Below are 19,589 nucleotides of genomic sequence, written 5' to 3'. Positions count from 1 at the left end.
TTCGTGTGCGTCGTGCAGGCGAGCGTACCTTGCAGACGATACCTCGTCGAGAGTGGAGGGCACCAGGAGAGGAGGCGGAAAGAGAGCGAACGCTTGAGGAAGTAATCCGAAAAGGTAACCAGGCAGGCACACACATGGAAACGAAAAGGGGAAGCAGAGAGAAGTGAGAGTACAGTGAGGCGCTCAACGAACAATCATGAACCACCACCAACAGCAACAAGAAAAAGATGGAAGCGGTAACACACACACACACGCACGCACGCACACATCGACAGCTGGGCAGGTCGATACACACACGGAGAGCGAAGTGGTGAAGCGCAAACAAGGAGAGCAGTAACGGATCCTACAGAAAGAGAATGGAGCAAGCGGATGCGAATGGCACAATTAAAGCCGGGAGGGGGCACAAGAAGAGAAGACGGCTTTTGTTTCTTTATTGTTTTCCTTTGTCCCCTCTGCCTCTTGGTGTCGCTGGTTTCGCTCAGCGAGCTTTAAGATGATGCACCCCACCAGCCAATGGTAGATGATGGCATGCACAAAAAGGGGGAGCGCGCGTGCACCAGAACAACAAGCCAAAAACGGGAGGGAGAGGGAAGATATGAGAGGAACGCGAGATGAAAGGCTTCGATGACGAAGACACAACGCGCAAAAGCCAACAGAGAAAACCCAAAAAGATCTACACACTGCAGAGAGACAGGAAGGGGGCAACAAGCCGTGACAGCGTGTGTGTGTGGGGGGGAGGGGGAGGGGGGAGGCACAGGTAGACCGAAAGGAATAAGACACGGCGAAAATGATGACCGCTCTCTCTCTTCTCCTTTCCTTCAGTGCGAACGTCCCCCCTGGGGGGGGGGGGGTTGACGCGATCGGGTCGCGTGGACGCGCGACTGTGCGGATTTGCGAAAAAGGGAGGAGGCGATGTTGCAGGCACAGGAGGAAGAAAAATAAGGGGAGAGGAGATGTAGACAGAGGCAGCCGGTGCGCGACAAGAGAGACGTGCAGTACAACGCAATGCCAATACGCAGAGAAGGTGAAAGAGAGCCAAGTGCGCTCACTCACTCGCATGCACGCGGATGGACCGGAACACGCACACACGCACACAGAGACGCACAGGCGCAGATAATTAAAATGGGAGAACACTAATGTGGAAGCAGGGATAACAAAACAGAAAAGAAAACGAAGCAGTCACGAACGTGTGTGCGTGACTGCCAAAACGTCTGCGCAAGCGAGCGCTCCCCCCGTCCCTGTCTCTCCTTCCGCGTCGTGTGGACAGCGCCGCCGCCGCCCCTTTCTGCTAGCGATTCCGGTTGGTGTGTATTGACCTGGGTACGCACAAAAACAGGGAGGCGACTAAGGAGGACGCAGCAAGGCGACGCGACAATATTTGATTTTCCTTTTCCGTTTGTCCCCGTCGCACATCAGGTGGTGGGCAATGCTCCTCCAATGGAAGCGACGTGGAATGGAGGAGAGGGAGGAGGAGGAGCAGCAGCAGCTGTGCTCTGTACCTACGCTCTCTGCACGCACGGGTGTGCGGCAGAGGTATGTCGATTACGTCTGAAGAAGAAAAACTCGGTTGCTGCTCTGCCTCCTCTGCTCGCTGTACTGTATAGAGTTACGAGCTACAGCGGGCGTATAGTTCCTGCTCGTGCTTGTGAAGATATACATATATATGTGTGGGTGGGTGTGGATGCTCGTAAAAGACAACGGACACCTGGGGCAGACAAGATGCGAGGGTCTCTTTAGGGGCAGCAAACTCAAACCTGAAACGGAAGGGGGGGGGGACGGCAGAAGAAAGTGGTCATTGTCCGCCGACGAGTGCTGCATGCCACAGGAGGGGTGGTGCCAGTGGTAAGTCACCGCGGTGCTGCTGCACGCCGCCGTCGTGCCGTATCCTCTACCCTTCCATGGAGTGACCGACAGCAGCGCGCAGAGTGCATCAGGCGCTGAGGTGCTCGCCGAGATACGCCACTGGCGGCCCTTGGATGGCGCCGTGCAGGTCCGGTTGGGGCATAACATCGTCTGTGCTTGACACATAGCATCAACAGCAGCCCCCTCACCTCGTGTCTGAGCCTTGCGACCACGCTGCCACCGCCGCCTCAGGTGCACCACCATGCACCCTATCTCCATCCCGCACAGAAAGACGGAGGTGACGGCCGCCACGTACCCGAAGAGCGTACCAAGCTCAAAGAAGAGATGCTACCTGTGGAATATGCAGAGCATCGCGGTAAAAAGTAAGTTGAAGAGGAGTAGTCACACGAGGTATGCCTCGGCATGCGCCCCGCGACGGTGCGCGTACCAGCACAGTCGACGCCGCAGCCGCCGAGAGGTCGGCGTCGGGGGCGAGGAGAGCCGCTGCGCCGTCACCCAGTCCTCCCCTGCCAAGGAGACGTCCGCTATTTCGCGCCCCGTCCCGCACGAACCGCACGAGTGGGAGTCATCCCCTTGATGTTGACGACACTCCAGCACGGTGGTAGGGATGCTCGTGAAGGGCAAGCGCGCTGATGGCGGAGGCACAACTACAGCGGCGGGGGGAGGGTGGGGACCTGCCGCCGCTGCTGCAACACGCCCATCGTGTCTCTTGCCTGCACCTCCGATGTCGTTCCTATCGCCTTCGAGACCGCTTTCCAGCGCTGACGGCCGGCGAGTAGAGAGCGAGTCAGGGTGTGGGTGTCGGGAGCGGCGACTGTGAGGAGCCACATGGAGAGTCAAGCGGCCAATCGTGAAGATAAACACGTAGAGCACCTGAGATGGGCGAAAGAAGTACGTCAAGCAGTTCGACACCAGCGAGAACCAACTCACAGCGATGAACAACTTCTTCTCGAGGGGGTGGCGGTTGAGAAGGATAAGCACCGGATCTGCAGCAGCAAACGGGGAGAACGGCACCGGAGCGGCGCCGGCGTCAGTTGCGACGCCGACAGCAGCAGCACCTACACCCTCTGTGGACCCCACGGACACGACGGCGTTGCCGTTCGTCACCAGCGCCGTTTGTGCCGCTCGGAGTCGAACCACGCCCCCGCTCGGCGGGCAAAGCGAGATGGGTAGCAGGTATCAGCAGCGATGCAGATCGTGACGCCTTGTCATCCCGATCCTCCATCTCATCATCAAAGTCGCCTGCTGGGTCGAAAGTCCGTCGCCATGCGCGACAGCCCAGCGATACGAGGGTGAAGCCTAGCAGCAGCACTTCACTCAAGTGCAGCAGAGCCGTGGGCGGCGTTGACGGTGGTGGTTAGCTAAAAGGGAGCCGGTTCATCAAAGTCGCTGCTCCTGTTTGGGTAGAAATCAACGCACTCAATGACAGGCACGCACGCACGCAGAGTACACGTCGGCACCGGAGGAGGAGGAGGAGGGAGGGGGAGCAGGCGGTAGGGACGGAAAACTCAGAAAGCACGCGAAAATCCAGCAGGACGAAAAGAGGGTCGAATGGCACAGAAAGAGGGGGGAACAGAAGAACGCGAAACGAGCCGGGGCAAAAGGGGACCGGTGAGACAGTAAGCGGAGGCAAGACCAGAATCGATAAACGCCGCGCGCTTCAACCCGCTCGCCGATATGAGACCACCAAAGCAGGGAGGGGGGAGGGGTGCGGCAGAGATGTACACCACCGTCACCGCAGTCAGCCCACGGTCACACCATCAACCTCTATTTTCTGCTTCGGCACGTGTGCAGAGACGCGCAGAGTGAGGTGAGACCGATAAAGAGAACGCAAAGACGGGCATGTGTGGTGGCTGGCGGCCGACTGCCCAAAGGGCCACGCACAAATCGCTCCAGCAAAAGCGCAGGGCGATTCGCGTCTGTCGTAGTTTGCGAAGGAACGGCACAGCACAAAAGGAAGGCGTGATGACAAGAGAGCGGCGATGCGGTGAAATCAGAGAGAGGAGGGTAAGGGGTCGACGTGTGTGGGGGGAGGGGGGTAGGCGGGAGGGGAGGAGGAAGGGAGAGTGACGGGTCTTTCGTGCTTCACTATGCGTAGAGACACAGACACACAGAGGCACCAATGTGACTGGTCGACATCCAAGCTCACTTCAGCCTCGCAGATGCTTGCTTCCATTCGCAATGGCACTGAGGCGCGCCATGGACACGCATGCCTGCCTCTTTCGTGCTTGCGTGTTGTGTACCTCCTTTTTGCTGTTGTGTGGTGGGCGATGCATCCTCGCCTGCAAATGGGCAGGTTCCAAATCGAAGAGAATCAGGACGTCCTCTGTGGCGCGGATGTCCCGACTCATTCACAACATCTGCTTGGGACCGAAGTGTTTCATCCCCTTCCCTCTGCCCGTGCTCATGCAAAGCGCACCCAGTGGTGCCTACGGGTGAGTCAACGATGGGGCAGGGGAGAAGAAGAGACGGCACGCGGGATTCGCTGAGGAGATGCAGGTCTCGTCGCTATCACAGCCCGCCTCCACCCGTGCGCCGTCACCTGGCACCACGATGGGTGAGCAGCCTGGTGTACTGGCGAATACTGGAAGAGCTGCGCAGGAGCACATGGAAGATGACCCGATGCTCACAAGCGTCTCGCTAAAGTCGGACCACTCCGACTTTGGCACCGGTACGCTGTTGTGGAGATCATCTCTGCGCGTCATCGAAGGAGCTGTCAGGGCGTTGGGACAGGAGGGCTGCGGCAAGCACCGGCCACCATAGCGAGCAAGGTAGTAGCTGAGGTAGTCATCTGAGGTGAGGCTGCAGTGGGTCGCTACGCCAGCCTCGTGTGTGCCACTACCGGCATCACGAAGGCGCTGAGCGTCGCCCGGTCGCGAGGCGGGAGCAACGCGCGTCGAGGAGGAGTGTGGGCCGTGCAGGCCGACTGCCACCGCAGGCGCATCGATGGAGGAGGTTGTGGCGAATGAGGCGCACGGGTCCCCACGGCGCACCGTTTGCGCGAAGGTCTCGCAGCCCTGTCGAGTGCCGCCGTGGATGCCCTTTCCCCGCCGTCGGTGAACACGAACCTCAAACAGCGCCGACGGCGTGCGGGCAGCGGCGCTAGCTGCTTCGCTGCGTCGCTGGGCGGCTAGTGGTGAGTACGACGCAAAAGATGAAGACACGGAGTGCGCATCGGTAGAAGCGGACGAGGACAACGCAAGAAACGAGTCGGGTGACTCGGCTAGGTGGAGTCGTGGCGCAGCACCACAGCGCTCCTTCGACTCCGTATGCGGAGTGGAGCAGCTACCCGTAGCTGGCGCCACTCGACAGCTTCTCTCCAGCCCTGAGAGAAGGGCAGTGTACTTGCCGACTCCGGAGGAGCTCGATGGCGACGTGGTTGCACATGGACGCGAGTCCATTCTCAGTAGGGAAGACGGCTGTGAATCTGCCTCAAGCCAGCGGACAAAGCCCTCCCCCGCACGCGCCGCATAGCGGCCACCACTCGAACGTTTTCGGCGTATATCCGTGTGCCTGCGTGTCTACGCGTAACGGCACGCTCAGGCAAACAAAAATGAGAAGGCGGATTTTTTCTTGTGGGGTGCGAAAAGGAGAAGGGGGAGGGGGGCGCTAAGGATTGGTCTTGCTCTCAGCGACGTAGTGTGCAGTGCGTGGTGTGTGTCAGGGCGTATCTATGCATGTCCGTGCATTATATGCAAGAGTCTATACATATATGTTTATGTGTATGGGTAGATGGGTTGGCGTATCTAAGTTGATGTGTGTGTGTGTGTGTGTGTTTTATATTGGGGTGTACGTCCCTTCGCTCTACTAGCCCAGAATGTGAGAGAGAGAGAGGAGTGCGGAAGACGGTAGTCGCACGTCGCGCCTCCGTTGCCAGGTGGGTTAAGGGGGGAAAAGGTGCGAAGAAGGGGCAACTGAAGTAGAGAGAGTGGCAAGCCCGCCTAAGTGGCATCCATGGCCCCTGAAACAACCCCCCCCACCCCAGGGGCATGGGGGAGGGGGAGGGGTTCACCGGTGCGCGTGGCCCGCCTACACACAAAAGAGGATATGCGGCGGCAGGCGAAGAGTATTTTGTTTCGCTGTCCCACTTGGCAGCAAAAAAAAGGTCACCGCACCGCTGTGTACGCAGAGGAATACAAGAAGGTGCGGTACCGTCAAGTTGCCATATGACGCGCACGCCGGTTGCTTTTCCAAGTAGTAAGACGGCAGTGGGATTGGTGTGCCATGTGCGTGTGTGGTTGTGTGCCCTGTATCGAACACAATTTTGTTACAGAGAGACAGAGACAGACATGAGCTACGCACAAACGGTTAGAACAAAAAATATGTATACATATATATATATATATATATGTAGATGTATATGTGTGTATATATGTGTATCGCTTGCGTCCGTAAGTGTGTGTGTGTGTGTGTGTGTGTGGGTGGGTGGGTGAGTCTGTTGCTCCTTGCGTTATTTTATGTGTGCTGCCGCTTTGTCCCCCTTGTCGCTACACTGCCCTCCGCCTCGATGGTGTACCCATGTTGCGGGGACAATGAAACTACGAGGACTCGGCGAACGGGAGAAGAGACGACGGATTGGCAAAGGCCTATCTGATCTCCTCCTGCCTGACCCGAGCACGGCACACACACACGCAAACACGCGCCAGACACGCCAATCCCTACGCCATCAACAGCACGGCGGAAACGATTCGCTACGCACACGCACATGGGGCTAGGGTGAGGGGTGGGGTGGGGTGCAGAGGCGCAGGTACATACGGTTGCGAAGGGAATGGAGAGACAGAGCCAATGAGAAAAAAAAATCGAAGTGCTGGAAAGCATCACGGAGAGAGGAGGAGACGCACATACGCGCACACCAACAGAGGATAAACAAAGGGCGGAGCTTCAAGCGACACATGGGCGGAAGTCAAAGGTAGAGAGAGAACAAAGCAAACGAATAAGGCCGCACTCGATGGCGAGACGTGGAGAGAGAACGACCCACTCCGCCCCCGCATTGTCCTGATCGTCGTCAACGAGAGAGAGAGACAGGCAGAGCACGCGTGTGTGTGGGGGGGGGGGGAGGCGAGCCGGTGGGTGAGAATCGCCGCCGCCGCCGCAGAGGAGAGCAGAGAAAAAGAGAGAGCCAAGAAGGACACGCGTACATGCAAGTGTGTGTGTCATTTTCTTTGGGAAGAAAGAGAGATACAAGCGAGAGAGGGAGGGAGGGGGTGGGTGAGCGGGTACAAGAGTTGCGGAGGGGGTAAACAGCGAACATCAAGGACAACCAAAGATAAAACGGAAAGAAAAAATACGCACACGCACGCCAACACAGAGAGAGAGAGGGAGGGAGTGGAATACACCGACAGACGCATCAACAAGAGAAGATCGAACGGTACTAGAAAACACACACACACGCACAAGTAATAGAGATGTGGATAACCGCAGCGGACGCAAGCAGGCAAACAAGGAGAAACAAGAGAGCGGTGCTCGTTTCCCTTCTTCTTGCTCGTCGCTCGTTGCGCTGTGTACTGTTGGTGGTGGTGGTGCTGCGCGTGTCTGTTAGCAGAGAAGAATAAGGAAGAGGTAGAGAGAGAACAGGTGAAGAAGCGTGCGCATGTGCGGTGCACGGCACGCCCATGGACGAGGCACGCATGAAACTATCAAAGCGAGCAACGAATATTAAAGAAAAAAAAAACACCACCGAACCAGAGAATGTTTAGGGAGGGGAGGGGAGGTGTGTGTGTGGGGGGGGGGGACGAAAGCACAGAAACAATGGGACACACTATCAGCAGCATCGGCTGTCATGGTGCGATAAAGGGGTGGGAGTGAGGGTGTGCGCACGCGCCAGAGCTTGCTCTCCGGCTGTGTACACTTTTGTGTGAGAGACAGAGTTGTGCAAGGGCGGCAAGAAGTTGTCACAGGTACGGTGCGTGCACCCCAGGAGATGGCGGTCGTCGCGGTGTCGATGCCCAACTGCGCTGAAACGCGCGTGGGGTGCAGCGGGCTTCCTCATTGTATGGCGAGCCCTCCTGTGTGGAGCGCGACGGGGTCAACGGGGACATGGACGTCATGCTGCCGCATCCCCGCCATTCCTCGCCATACCGAAGGGCTGGGTAGGCCGGCGGCGCAGCAAAGGCGAAGCTGCCGATGGAGGAGTGTGGCGGAAAGGCCTGCGCCGCACAGGGGCCCTCCCCCGGAACGACGGCTTCCTCGTTGCCGTACGGGCACCACCTCGGCGGTGGCATCAGCGCGATCGGGTGCGATACCGCTGGTGGCGGCGGCAGAGCTTGTAGAGGAGGCGTAAAGGACGCCGCAGGCGATGCAGCCTCCACGCCTCCGCTGCGCGTCGCAAACGGCGCTGTCTCGTAGTAAATCGGGGTCGGAACGTACATCATGGCCGGTGCCGGCGGTGGTGCGGGGGTAACTGGCGCCGCAGTCTGTAGCGGCGCGTCGGAGCTGCCGCTGTTTTTGCGGTCGGTAGGGCGAGACGAGTTCGTGCCGTCACTCTCGTCGCGCCGCTTCCAGTGAATCCCCCATCGGCTCGCCTTATCCTTCGGTTCCGCCTCGCCGCCGCGGCAGCGGAGGCGTTGGCGGCCCAGGAGGTAAAAGCAACAGCAGAAGACGCGCCAGAAGAAAATCAAGCACAATACCACGGCGATGATCACAAGATACACAAAGAGGTCCAACAGAATGAGCTGCCAGCACCGCCGCCGCACCGCACACGCAATGTCCAATGCGCGGCAGTTCGAGCACGACGCTGCCGAGGACTCTTCGGTTGAGCCGCCGCCGCTGCCGCCGTTCCCCGACCCGCCTTGTGTGCCATTGTGGAAATTCGTCGAGGAAACCGTCCACGAAACCACTCGAAGGTCGGTGATGACCTCGTGCGCATTCCGCACCACCACCGTGCAGCTGGCGTCCCCTGAGGCGTAGGAGTTTTGCATGTAGACCTTAAACGTCACCGCAGATTGCTGCTGTGCGGCAAGGGAAAGCTGCTGCGCCGTCATCGGGAAGACGCCGTCTGAGCAGTTCAGCGTACCAACGACGAGACGCCCCGTCACCGCTGCCGTGTTGCGCACCATCACCGTCATGACGCCGTCGGTTGTGCCCGCCTCAAGCGTGGGCTTGTTCAGGTCAGCGGAGACGATCTTGCCGCTGGCGACCCCGACGGTGTACTCGAGGTCGTCAGCGCTGACGGTGATGCTGATCATCGTCGCCGCGGGGGAAGCGGCGAGGTAGGAGATGTACGGGGACGTTGCCGCGTCGTTCTCCAGGTTGAAGTCGCCGAAGCTGGTGGCCATATACTGACCCTTGTTTCCAGCGGCAATGCGCTCCAGATCGGCGGTGCGGTAGTCCTCCAGTTGGGAGCTGAGGCAGCTGCCGGGACGCAAATTGCACTTGTTGCCCTGAGAAGCGAAGGCCTCGTACGACACGCCGACCTTGTCACACTCGCGCCCATCGAGAGTGACGAGGTTCGTCGGCAGCAGCAGCCACTCCGCTGCCCCCGCCTGCACTCGCACGTCGTTCGGCGGGATCGCCGGAGCGAAAAGCATGCGTGACGTAAGGTCGAGGGGTTGGTCGACGGGGGCGTAGTTGCCCACAATGCGAGCCATCACGTCCCACCCTTCACCGGCCGTCTCGCCGTTGTTTGACGGAGAGAGATGCATCTCAACCTTCTCGACCGCATCCGCACCGCCGCTGACAGAGACGCTTCGAGACAAGGTCAAGTTCACTGTGTACCACGTCATGTAGCCGCCAATCGTGTACCCGCTGTACCACCGCTGACCAAAGCGCAGGCACGAGGCCGCCGTGTACTTGTCAAAGATGTTGCACGCCGCGTTCGCGCGTGCGTCGGGTTTGCACAGCCCAAGCGTCTGGCACATGCTGCAGTCACAGCAGAAGCCCTGCGAGTACGGAATCGGCTTTCCCGCGGCGTCGTAGGCCAGCCCGCACGTCGCCTTGTCCGCATTGAAGTCGGCGTTGCACTGGTTCAGCAGATTGCCCCGCACTGTCGCCTCGTAGGGTTTTGCGTTATAGTTCTGCACATAGAAAAGCGGGTAGCGGTATCTCACGGCGCTGCGGCTGGTCGTGATGCGCAGCGGTGAGAACTGTACGACTGTGCCGTCATCGATCGTCATATCCGTGGCGGAGTTCAGAAAGAGTAGGGACTCCTCACCTGGCAACTGCTCTCCCTCCACCGTCACCGTCACGACCATCTTCTTCTCGCAGCGGATACTCTCGTCCCCCGAGTCCGAGCAGTACGAGATGAGCGAGGACGAAACGAACGCGGCCCGGGCGGGCCGGGCTAGCCAGACGAGGAGGGAGACGCACAGCACAGCGACACAGACAATCCCTTGCGCAAGAGCGTGGCGGCGCGGCTGAGGAGAGCGGCACAGCAAACAGCGCGACTGCGGAGCCAAGCAGGCGCGCATGGTTTCGCGCACCATACGATACGCCCACACGAGCAGCACCACAAGTCCGCCCTTTCGCGCTGGCACCGACGCGACGAGAGCCACCGTTAGCGCAAGGCATCCGCACAGGGTGGCCAGCAACGAGACACGCGACGACGGCCGCACACCGCTCTTACCGCCTTCTGAGCTGTGAAGGCGGTGATGGAACATAGCGTTCTCGGTCGCCGCCGGGTGGCGCATCACCACGCACACGTGAGGCATCAATGCCACAAGTCCAGCCGCCGCCAGCAGAGGCAAGAAGGCGTGCGAAGCACCAACCGACAGAGTCGAGAGGGCCGTGCCTGACAATCGATTCAGCTCGTCTCTGGACTGCACCTGTCTCGGCCAACTGGCGCGTTGCCTTTTTTTTCTGCCTTCTGTATTGTTCTTGAATAATGACTTGTCAGCTGCCGACACGCACACCTGACCTTGTGGAAATAGGGCGTGGAAGACGGTGAGGCGAAATGCGGCGTGGCCTCGTAGAGCAGCACAAGCAGAGGACGAAGGAGAGGGGCAGAGACGAATATGTGGAGGTGGTGTGTCAGCGTGTGTGTGTATGTGTTGAAGAAAACACGACTGTTTGCGGAGGTATTCGGCGTTGTTGTCGGCTAGGCACCCACGGTGAGGACGATGGCGATCATGTTCAATCGGATGTCGATGTGCTGGGTATGCGTGTGTATGTGTATGGGGGGAAGTGTTTGTATGTAGATCAGGGCAGGGCAAGACGGAGGGACAGACAGGTTACAGCGACAGAGACAGCGGTGAGGGTCAGGGGAGGGGGGGGCGCATGGAGGAGCGGTGATGAGAGGCGTTGCTCTTGTCATCGCCTTTGAGGAAGCCTCGCTCAGCAACGTAAACGACTCTATCCGAGGAAGGACCGGGGGGGGCGTGGCGGAGAGGGAGACGAACAGGAGGCACAAGACGGGCACGCGTCGTTTTGCGGCTTATTGTCATCGCACCGAGGAGAACGACCCCATGGAAAAAAAAGGTAATAAGAGTGAGATGCCGGTGTGGCATAGGATCAGCGCAGCGAGGTCGCCTACCCGCCCCACCCTCTCCAAAACACGCACTGGTCTTCACGACGTGTCGGTTGAGGGAAGAAGGTGGTCTGCGCAAACCTGCGCAGAGGAAACGACGCAAGTCCCATTACGAGGTCATATCATCAGCAGAGAAAGAAAAGAAAATCTTTAAGTTGGAGATGGCACAAGTTGTCCAGCAGTATACAGTGACCTCATGTATGTTGGGTGTATCATTGCATGGGCACACAGTTGAAGTCGAAGTGCCGTTGAGGCGCCTTTTTAGGCCAGAGCACAACAAGAAAGAGCACAGATCCGTCACGGCGGCCATGGTCGGGCTTCATAGTGTCTGCACCGGGCACGCGCAGGGCAAGAACGGCACCGTGTCTGTCAGGTCCACGTCCTCACCAACCAACACGACATTCTCCCCTAGCTGTGCTTCTGAAACGGCGTGGAGGTTGGGAAAGGTGATCTGCAGCCACGTGGTGGTGTGGACGGCAGCGGTGGTGATGCCAGCGGGTGGGGGGTACTTGTCATTGTCCGCGGCGGTGTGGCGAAACTGTTTCGGCAGAGCCAGCTCAACAGGGAACTCAATCGACATGTTGGCATGTATCTTCTCTGAGTGCGTGTACCTGGCAAGCGTGTAGACGTCGTACGGCTGTGCTGCCGGGGCGCTGGTGCAGCGAACCCGCTCCAACAGCTTTACCCGCACTTTGCTCACAGCAACACTGCCGGTGCGCACACGCACACGTAGCCGCAGCGCCCCGCTAATCGCCGGATCTGTGCACGAGCTCACCGTACTCAGGCGGTTGCCACCTTCGCCTTCGCCGTTGCGACCAAGACTGTTAGCGCTGTCGCTACTCTGTGGATCAGCCGCAGCAGGCGATTGCCGCCCACGCACCCTCTCACCCAGCGGTGGAGGTGCCGTGCCGTGGTTGTCCGTATGGATGCGAGGGACGCAGTTGTAGTCACCGCCAATAACGATCCCCGCCACAGTCAGTCCGCCTGGAGCAACTCCGCTGCCGGCAGAAGGGAAAGCAGCTGGCGCGTCACCAGAGTCGTTGCCTTGCGGTGCTGCGAGCCCTAATGCAGCACGCCCTCGCATGACGGACTGCTGGCGACCGCACAGGATCACGGCCGCACTTGAGTCGTACATGATGCGCACGTCGACGGCGGTGTACGGCTTGTTGCCGAGAAGACCGCGCAAGACGAGGCTGTGCTTGTATACGTGATATGTGAGTTTTTCGCGGAACGGGGGTGAGATCGACACACGCTCCACGCACTGCTGCAGCTCGCGCTTCGGCAGCGCCGATAATACAGTGAAGTCGACAAGTTGTGCGGCGGGGAGGCGTTCCAGGAGCTGAGGGATTTCAGCCGGAAGTAGAAAGCCCACCGGGGAGAGCAGCGGCGCAGACGCGCACGTCCCCCTCTTATCGGCGCCTTCAGCGCCGCCGTCACTGTTGCGAGTGCTGCCTCTCCACGCTTTCGCCGGGAGCGGAGTGCAGGGCACCAACACCGTCGTCTGCGACGTGAATTCCCGCGTGGCCACATCCACATCAGCCTCCTCCACGCCGCAGACCACGAAGGCTGCCACCGTGTAGCGCATCGACATGTGCGACTTGCCGGCCCTGGGCTTGTAGTAGTAGGACGGAGGCAGCCACGGGGGAAGCTGCAGCGCGAAGGGGTACATGTAATGGCCACCCGCCTCCCACCTCTGCGGAGGCGAGGCAGCGGTGTCACCTGTCACGCCACCGGGGTTCGAGGTACCACCAGCACCCGTGCCGTAGGTGTAGTTTTCACTGGCACCGCCCTCGACAGGCATGGTGCTGTCAGTGCCCACTGGAACACCAGATAGCGGGTTGCGGCGCGCTGCCTCCGTCGTGAACCGATTCGCCCTCTCACGCAGGGCGGCAGCCGCGGCCTCTTCGTGCGCTGTCGATGGACCTGCCACTGTTGTGACCAGCACCATGTGCTCAATGGCGTGCCTCTTTCCAGCCACCTCTACAGCGCGCAAGACCACACGCACAGCGCTTGGCGCAGCTGCCGCGACATCGTGCAACGTGCCCTCCACGTCTACCGAGGCGCTGCCCTCGACGGTGTCTGAGAGACACAAGGTGTCGTGCGCCAGTCGGACAGAAACGCGGAACGGCATCGATCGCGCACGCACCAACGGCGTCAGAGGGGTCGGAGGCAGGAGAGAAGCAAAGAGCCAGCGAGCCGGGACTCACAGCGTGGTTCGCTTGTGTGAAGCGTAAGCGCTGCTGCCTGCCGTGTATGGCGTGCCGGTGTGCGTGTATGACGGCCTTGCTGAGGTGTCTCAGGAGCGCGTTGATACAGGGCAGAAGGCAGGAGGCGTGTGGAGGGGGGGGTGGAGGCAGAAGACGAAATGAAAGTCGATAAGACACACAAGCACATTCCCCTGCTGGTGAAATCAAAACCACCGCGAGATCGGCCACTGACATTGCTATCGCAGCGACTGGCAGCGGGGTGTGCGTGTGTGTGCGTGCATGCGCGCGTGTGTCTGTCTGCCTGCCTGCCTGATGAAAGTATGGCTGGAACGTGCACCTGCGTTTCTGGTGCTAGCTTTGTGTTTCCTGGGTGAGTGCGTATCGCAGGCGCGCAGCCATGACTGCCATGCGGTGCGCACAAGAACGAGAAGAAGCAAATCGCCCAGGGAAAGGGAGGAGCACGAAACACACACGCGATGCAGTCCATGGCACAAGCATGCACACACGCACAGACACGAAGTACAGAAGAAGAGCGAGCGAGTCGGTGGGCACACAAAACCCCTCAAATAAAGAAAAGCTCGGCATCGCGCACACGGACATGTGTCTTCGACAAGTGAGCCACAGTGGAGAGCTAGGGAGGGGAGGGGATAAGGAGGGGCTGAAGCGAGAAGAGTGCCATCATCACGTGATGGTCGCCTGTGCACAACTGAAGAACGGAAAAGAGGAAAAGGATAAGACAGTAAAGTACACACCGGCACTTGCGTGTGTGTGTGTGTGTGTATGCGTCTGTGGCTGTCAGAAGAAGCCTTTCCCAATGCCGACACGTGCATGCCCCTCACTCGCTGTCTCTGCCGGTGAGATGCAGGAATGACGCAACAGCCGTCTCCGCACACACCTACGCGGCTACATGCGTGCCGTGCGGAGCTTGAGGACAAGGACGTGCCGCTGCCCTCTCCTCTCATGATGCCTCCGCCGGAGACCGGATCTGGTGAGGTCGACCACGGCGTATGAAGGTGCGCAACATATTGTCGATCAGCTGTACCGGACCGGCAGTTCGAGCACCTCGTCCTTCAGGTTCACCGTCTCCGCCATGATCACGACGCCCTTCGTCTCTTCCTCCTCTTCAACGTACGTGTACATGCCGGGAAAGCTGACCTGTAAGAAGGTGTTGCTCCGCATGTTAGCTGTTCGTACTCCAGGCGGTGGCAAGAGCGACTCGCTGTCGGTCTCGTGCCGGCGGAAGCGCGGCGTCAGGCCGAGCCTCACATCGAATAGTGCCTGGTTGTCAGGAGGGATGGGGATTGTGTAGTCGAAACTCGAGTAGGAGATGCCAGGAAAGGTGTGCGGGGTCTTGAGAGACTTGAAGATCTCCACCATCACCTTCAGCTCTACTCGCACACACTCTACGGTATGAGTGGGGCAGTAGTTGCGCACACGCACACGCAGCGTGATGCCGCCAACCGGCCATGGCGTATTGGGCGGGGCAACCGCCAGGTCGGGCGAGGGAACGATGTCGGGGGCGTGGAGGGCCGGGCCGCCAAGTTGTGGAGAGTCGCACGTGATCGGCGGCTGTACCCCGAGCGCCTGCAAGGCACCGACGTCATCGGCCAACAGCACTGTCCGCGCACCCACCACGAGCACCTCCGCCTCGATTGCGTTCTGCGGCTGCAGACAGCACATGTTCCCCAGCCAGCCGCAGCGGAACGTTTGGTAGAGCGCGGACAGGGCCAAGTGCGTGTCCTCGTGGTGCTCCAGCAGCCCTGCCGACACGCCGGATGGTTTCACGTCGCCGGCGTAGTTGCTCTTGCCGACGCGTCCTCGCAGTTTCGTCGCACCGTTCCTGCTGCTGCTGCTGTTATTGGCGTTCTCCGCCTCCCGTGGTGGGTTCGTCGGTCGCTGATGGAGGTTGTGAGTGTCGATCTGGTAGTACGCGGCCACTAGCTGACGACGCGGCATCACGGACAGCACGTCGAAGTGGATGGCGGTTGTGAGGTCTGATGGGCCGTAGACGGGCATGCTGGTAAGACGCCGATTCGTGCGCTCGCCGACGTCGTAATCCTCCAGGTCTATGACGCCCTCCCCAGACTCACCGCGACCCGTTCGCTTGCGCTCCCTCTTGCCAGAAGGGGCGTCGGCGCCGGCAGCTTTGTTGGAGGTCTTCTCCACATCACACGTTGCCCCCTTCATGTCCCTGCAGATTTTGAACCACCATGAGCCGGCACCGTTGCCGGGGAACAGCATCGTGGCGGACGCCGAGTACTGGAGCTGCCCCTTGGCGCCAACGAAGGAGTAGTAGAAGGAAGGCGGTAGCCAGGGAGGCAGGCGAAATAGAAAAGGGAAACGATGGGTTCCAGGCATCAGTACGGGGACCTCCACTTCCGTGGCTCCCCCACTTGGGGCCGCCGCGGCCAAATGCGGCCCGTCAACCCCTTGCACAGGCCCTTGACTTCCCACGCAGTTATTAGTATTGGCGTTGGCGTCAGGGGCGACCGTCCCCCCCGTGGTGTACTTCGTCGTGGCCGCCATTTGGATGGCACCGTGCAGCAGCTCCTCGCGTGTGTAATGGCGGTACGCGTCTTTCTTCGGCTTTGTCGGCGCCACCGCGGCGTACGGGGTGGCGGAGTGCTGGAGGAACAGCATCTCCTCCCGAACCTGCGCGGTGGTCTCAGCATCCTCGGACTGTGTTTTGAAGCCGGTGAGCGTCACGTGGCGATCGAGGTAGACACGTGATGACGTGTACTTGTTCAGCAGCTCATCAAACTCGCCCTGATCATCCCACACACAGCTCTTCTCCACTGCAAGAAAAACAAGGCGTATAGCCTCGTAGACGATGCCGTTCTTGTGCGAGGCGTCCACTTTCACCTTGACCTCACCGCGCAGCATGCCACCCGGGGCCACCTCCGCATCCGCTAAGGAGATGGAGAGGGAGACGCCGCGACTGGACGGCATCTTTAAAGTGATAGCGGTAGCAATAAAGGAGGCCCCGCAGCGCACAGGGGCCACCAGAAAAGGAGGTATGCGTGTAACAGGAAACAAAGGAAAGACACACAGAGAGGCGGTACAGCACAGTCGAACGGTGGGCCGGAGATAAAGGTGACACGTGCGCGGCCTACACAGCGCGGAGCGAGTAAGAGAGTGAGAACGTGTGCAGGGGCGGGGGGTGGGGTGAGAAGAGTGCGGTGGGTGCTAGTACAAGACCGCAGAAGGGAGGGGAAAGCCGACAAGACCCACACACACAGCGGAGACCAAGGAAATCAGCGGAAGACAGCAACAACAAGGAGAACAACACAAGCAACAGAAGGAAGGGATGAGGAGCGTATCGGGATGGCGCTAACACACACACACACGCACAGGCCGCTCACCCCTTCAAGGCGAGCGTGTGTGGGGGGAGGGAGGGAGGGGGAAAAAAGGGCGTATATATATATACATATATACATATCGATTTATGTGTCTGTATGGGCGCGGGGGTGCGCACCAACGGTGAGGGAAAGAAGAAGCGGCAGTAGACAAAGAACTATGCACACAACAATGATGATGTTAATAGTAGAGGCCATCGAGTGATGACGCACGTGCGCAAGTTCACCTGCGTGTGTGCGTGGTGACGAGCAGGCCGTGCAGCATAGAAAGGAAACCCAACAAAAATAAAAGGCAAACTGCCTGAGAGGCTACATGCGCATCCAATATATACACGGTGAAACTCAAGATGGGAAAAAGGGGGGCTGCTCTGCTAAGCGAGGAGGAGAGGTGGCGGATGCCAGATGCATGGCTGACCGGCCACACTTTCTACCTCAGCGATGCTCTACCGAAGCAACCGAAAACAATAAGTTCGATGCACACGTCCACAGAGGGAAGGATGAGAATGGACGTACACACGTCTGTCAAGTCGTCGTTGTCACTCCGGTCGGTGTTGTTGTTTTGGCTGTGGTTCTACGAGCTGCTGCGTCGTCGTTCCGTTGGAGTGGGCCCTCCGTTCCTTTGACCAAGTCCCTCCCTCGTTCGCTTTCTGTTATGGTACGTGATGTGTGCCCCTCCCCCCACTCCCACATCATCTGACTGTCTGACTGAGCGAGGATGGGGAACCGAGGAGGGGAGAAGGTGCCAGAGATGGACGAAAGAGCGGCGAGCAACGATGATGGTGGCAACACGCATCTGTGGAAGGTGTGCAAGGGACAGAGATGAGAAGTGTAGGAAGAAGGGTAAGATGCGAGCATGGCAACATGGGGACGGTTCACGTTGGGCGGAACGAATGCTTTGCCTATGCAAGCAGCCTCTTACTTCATGTAGATTTACGAGGCCGGCCAGCTCTTGAGAGATGCAGCCGTAGAAGCAGTCCTCTGCACACACACACAGAGATGAACAGGAAAAATGGCTTGCCCTCCGTCGCTCTGCCTCTTTCCCCCTCTCGTGTTTGTCGCCAAGCGTGTGTGTGTGTGTGTGTGTGTGTGTGTGTGCACGAGACTCGAAAAGGTGTAAAAGAGGCGCGCCGTTGCCTCCTCCCCAGCACCGCCACCTGATGAAAGGCAAGCATGATTTGCCGTCGGTTCAACTACCGGTGAGACGAGCGTTCCACTGGGAAGCACAGAAAACAATAACAAGCGAGGTCACAGCAAGAGGGAAGCACAGTGCGAGCGTCCCCTCCCCTTCCCCCTCAGCAGACCCACATGGTGATCGTCATCATGGCCGTATTATACATGTTCAAGGTATGCGTACACATTGTTCAGCACACACACACAAACGTGATGGTGCCAATGGCAGCTCTTCGCTACAGCTTACCGCGGCGAATCTGTGGCAGGTGCTGATTGGGCCGCACCACCCAGTTCAGCTCGTCGTCGTAGACGCAGTTGATGTTCGTCGTTTCGTCGTACGGGGCGCAGTGCTGATAGGTGGCCCTGGCCGGGTAGCGGATGCCCATCGTAAAGCCTTTGTTATTGGCGCGGTCGCCGTTGATGCTATTACTGTACATGGTGTCGTCGTTGTAGTGCGCGCCCGGGCCGACGCCAAGGCTCTCCGCAGCGGACCCGCCCTGGCCGCTACAACCGCGCGGGTGGAAGTCGCCCTTGTAGAAGATGGTGCCTCCACTGCCTGTTTCGTCCACGACGCGGTAATGACCCGGGCCTGGCACACCATTTTCAGCAGAGACAGACTTGGCGCTCAGCGTTCGGCCAAACAACGAGGCCGGAACGCGGCGAGCCGTCGGGTCCACATCCACATTGTACGACCCTGGCCCGGGCTTGCAGTTCGCCGCGTCCGAGAGACGTGCCGCATTGGTACCCGCCTTTTCGGCGGCAAGACTGTGCGACTGCGCGTCAAAGGGCGTTGCTGCGAAGCGGCCACCCGGCGGTGGCGAGGACTCCCAGAAGGCACGGCTGCCACTCGGCTTGTCGCCCGCTGCCTGCGTCAAGTGAGAAGGCGCCGTCCGTGACAGCGGCTCGTGAGGCCTACCGCCGATCGTCTTGCCTTTCCTGAAGTCAAAGTCGAAATCTGAGGGGAGGGTAGGGAAGGTCTGCGGGGTGGGGGCGCAGGACACCTTCATGCGCGCCGCAGCAGCCTCCGCGATGGATTGTCGATCCAGCGGTGGCTGGCGCCGCACGAGCCTGGGGGCGTGTCGTTGGTTCTTCTCCAGCAGCTTTGTCGCGACGAGAGTGTTGTACGCAGCAGGGCCGGGCCCGGCTGTGTGAAACTCCCGCCGACACCAGCGACCACCAAACGTGGAGCATTGCGTAAAGAAGCGCTTCCTCCGCACTTGGTCGGCGCGGTAGGCGATAGACGTTGGATCGTCGTACGCGCCAGGGCCAGGCGTGTCGGCGACGGCATCACAGCCGCGACGACTGCTTCGAGTGATAAGGGGTTCGCGGGTTCTGGGCAGCTCGTCGCCAAACCGCACGAGGTTGTATGCGCCAGGACCAGGCATGCCGGCTTTCTCGCGTGACTCTGGCAGCACTGTGCGAATGCCCAAGTGGACGCCGGGTACGGGACCCGACCACAGGTGCTGTTGTTGTTGCTGGGGGTCCAGCGTGTCGAAGTATCCGGGCACATCGTAGGCGGCAGGGCCAGGAGAA

The 19,589-nt window shown here is 59.6% G+C and overlaps 5 protein-coding genes and 1 pseudogene across 5 annotated transcripts in view, besides 1 other annotated feature; all 6 read right to left on the bottom strand.

Moving 5' to 3' along the window:
- Positions 1 to 1,542: 1,542 nt before the first annotated feature.
- Positions 1,543 to 2,121, bottom strand: LMXM_34_0480 (conserved hypothetical protein; the record flags this gene model as incomplete). Its single annotated transcript, XM_003879001.1, has 1 exon — positions 1,543 to 2,121. One exon carries the CDS (start codon positions 2,119 to 2,121, stop codon positions 1,543 to 1,545), a length of 579 nt encoding a protein of 192 aa, XP_003879050.1.
- A 126-nt stretch (positions 2,122 to 2,247) lies between these two features.
- Positions 2,248 to 3,088, bottom strand: LMXM_34_0470 (annotated as a pseudogene).
- Positions 2,248 to 3,088: a sequence feature.
- A 4,666-nt stretch (positions 3,089 to 7,754) lies between these two features.
- On the bottom strand, positions 7,755 to 10,508 carry LMXM_34_0460 (conserved hypothetical protein; the record flags this gene model as incomplete). The annotated part of the gene is made up of 1 exon (XM_003879000.1): positions 7,755 to 10,508. The coding sequence occupies one exon, from the start codon at positions 10,506 to 10,508 to the stop codon at positions 7,755 to 7,757; it is 2,754 nt and encodes a 917-aa protein (XP_003879049.1).
- A 1,134-nt stretch (positions 10,509 to 11,642) lies between these two features.
- Positions 11,643 to 13,454, bottom strand: LMXM_34_0450 (hypothetical protein, unknown function; the record flags this gene model as incomplete). The annotated part of the gene is made up of 1 exon (XM_003878999.1): positions 11,643 to 13,454. One exon carries the CDS (start codon positions 13,452 to 13,454, stop codon positions 11,643 to 11,645), a length of 1,812 nt encoding a protein of 603 aa, XP_003879048.1.
- A 1,108-nt stretch (positions 13,455 to 14,562) lies between these two features.
- LMXM_34_0440 (hypothetical protein, unknown function) lies at positions 14,563 to 16,479 on the bottom strand (the record flags this gene model as incomplete). The annotated part of the gene is made up of 1 exon (XM_003878998.1): positions 14,563 to 16,479. One exon carries the CDS (start codon positions 16,477 to 16,479, stop codon positions 14,563 to 14,565), a length of 1,917 nt encoding a protein of 638 aa, XP_003879047.1.
- A 1,813-nt stretch (positions 16,480 to 18,292) lies between these two features.
- LMXM_34_0430 (conserved hypothetical protein) overlaps positions 18,293 to 19,589 on the bottom strand; it is a gene marked incomplete at both ends in the record, with an annotated part of 2,139 nt that continues 842 nt past the window's right edge. Inside the window, one exon of the mRNA XM_003878997.1 lies at positions 18,293 to 19,589. This exon is cut by the window's right edge and continues 842 nt beyond it. Within this exon, the coding sequence (XP_003879046.1) occupies positions 18,293 to 19,589 (1,297 nt within the window).

Source organism: Leishmania mexicana, chromosome 34, assembly GCF_000234665.1.
Source record: "Leishmania mexicana MHOM/GT/2001/U1103 complete genome, chromosome 34".
NCBI classification, from domain to species: Eukaryota; Euglenozoa; class Kinetoplastea; order Trypanosomatida; family Trypanosomatidae; genus Leishmania; species Leishmania mexicana.
This window is presented reverse-complemented; position numbering and strand designations above follow the sequence as displayed.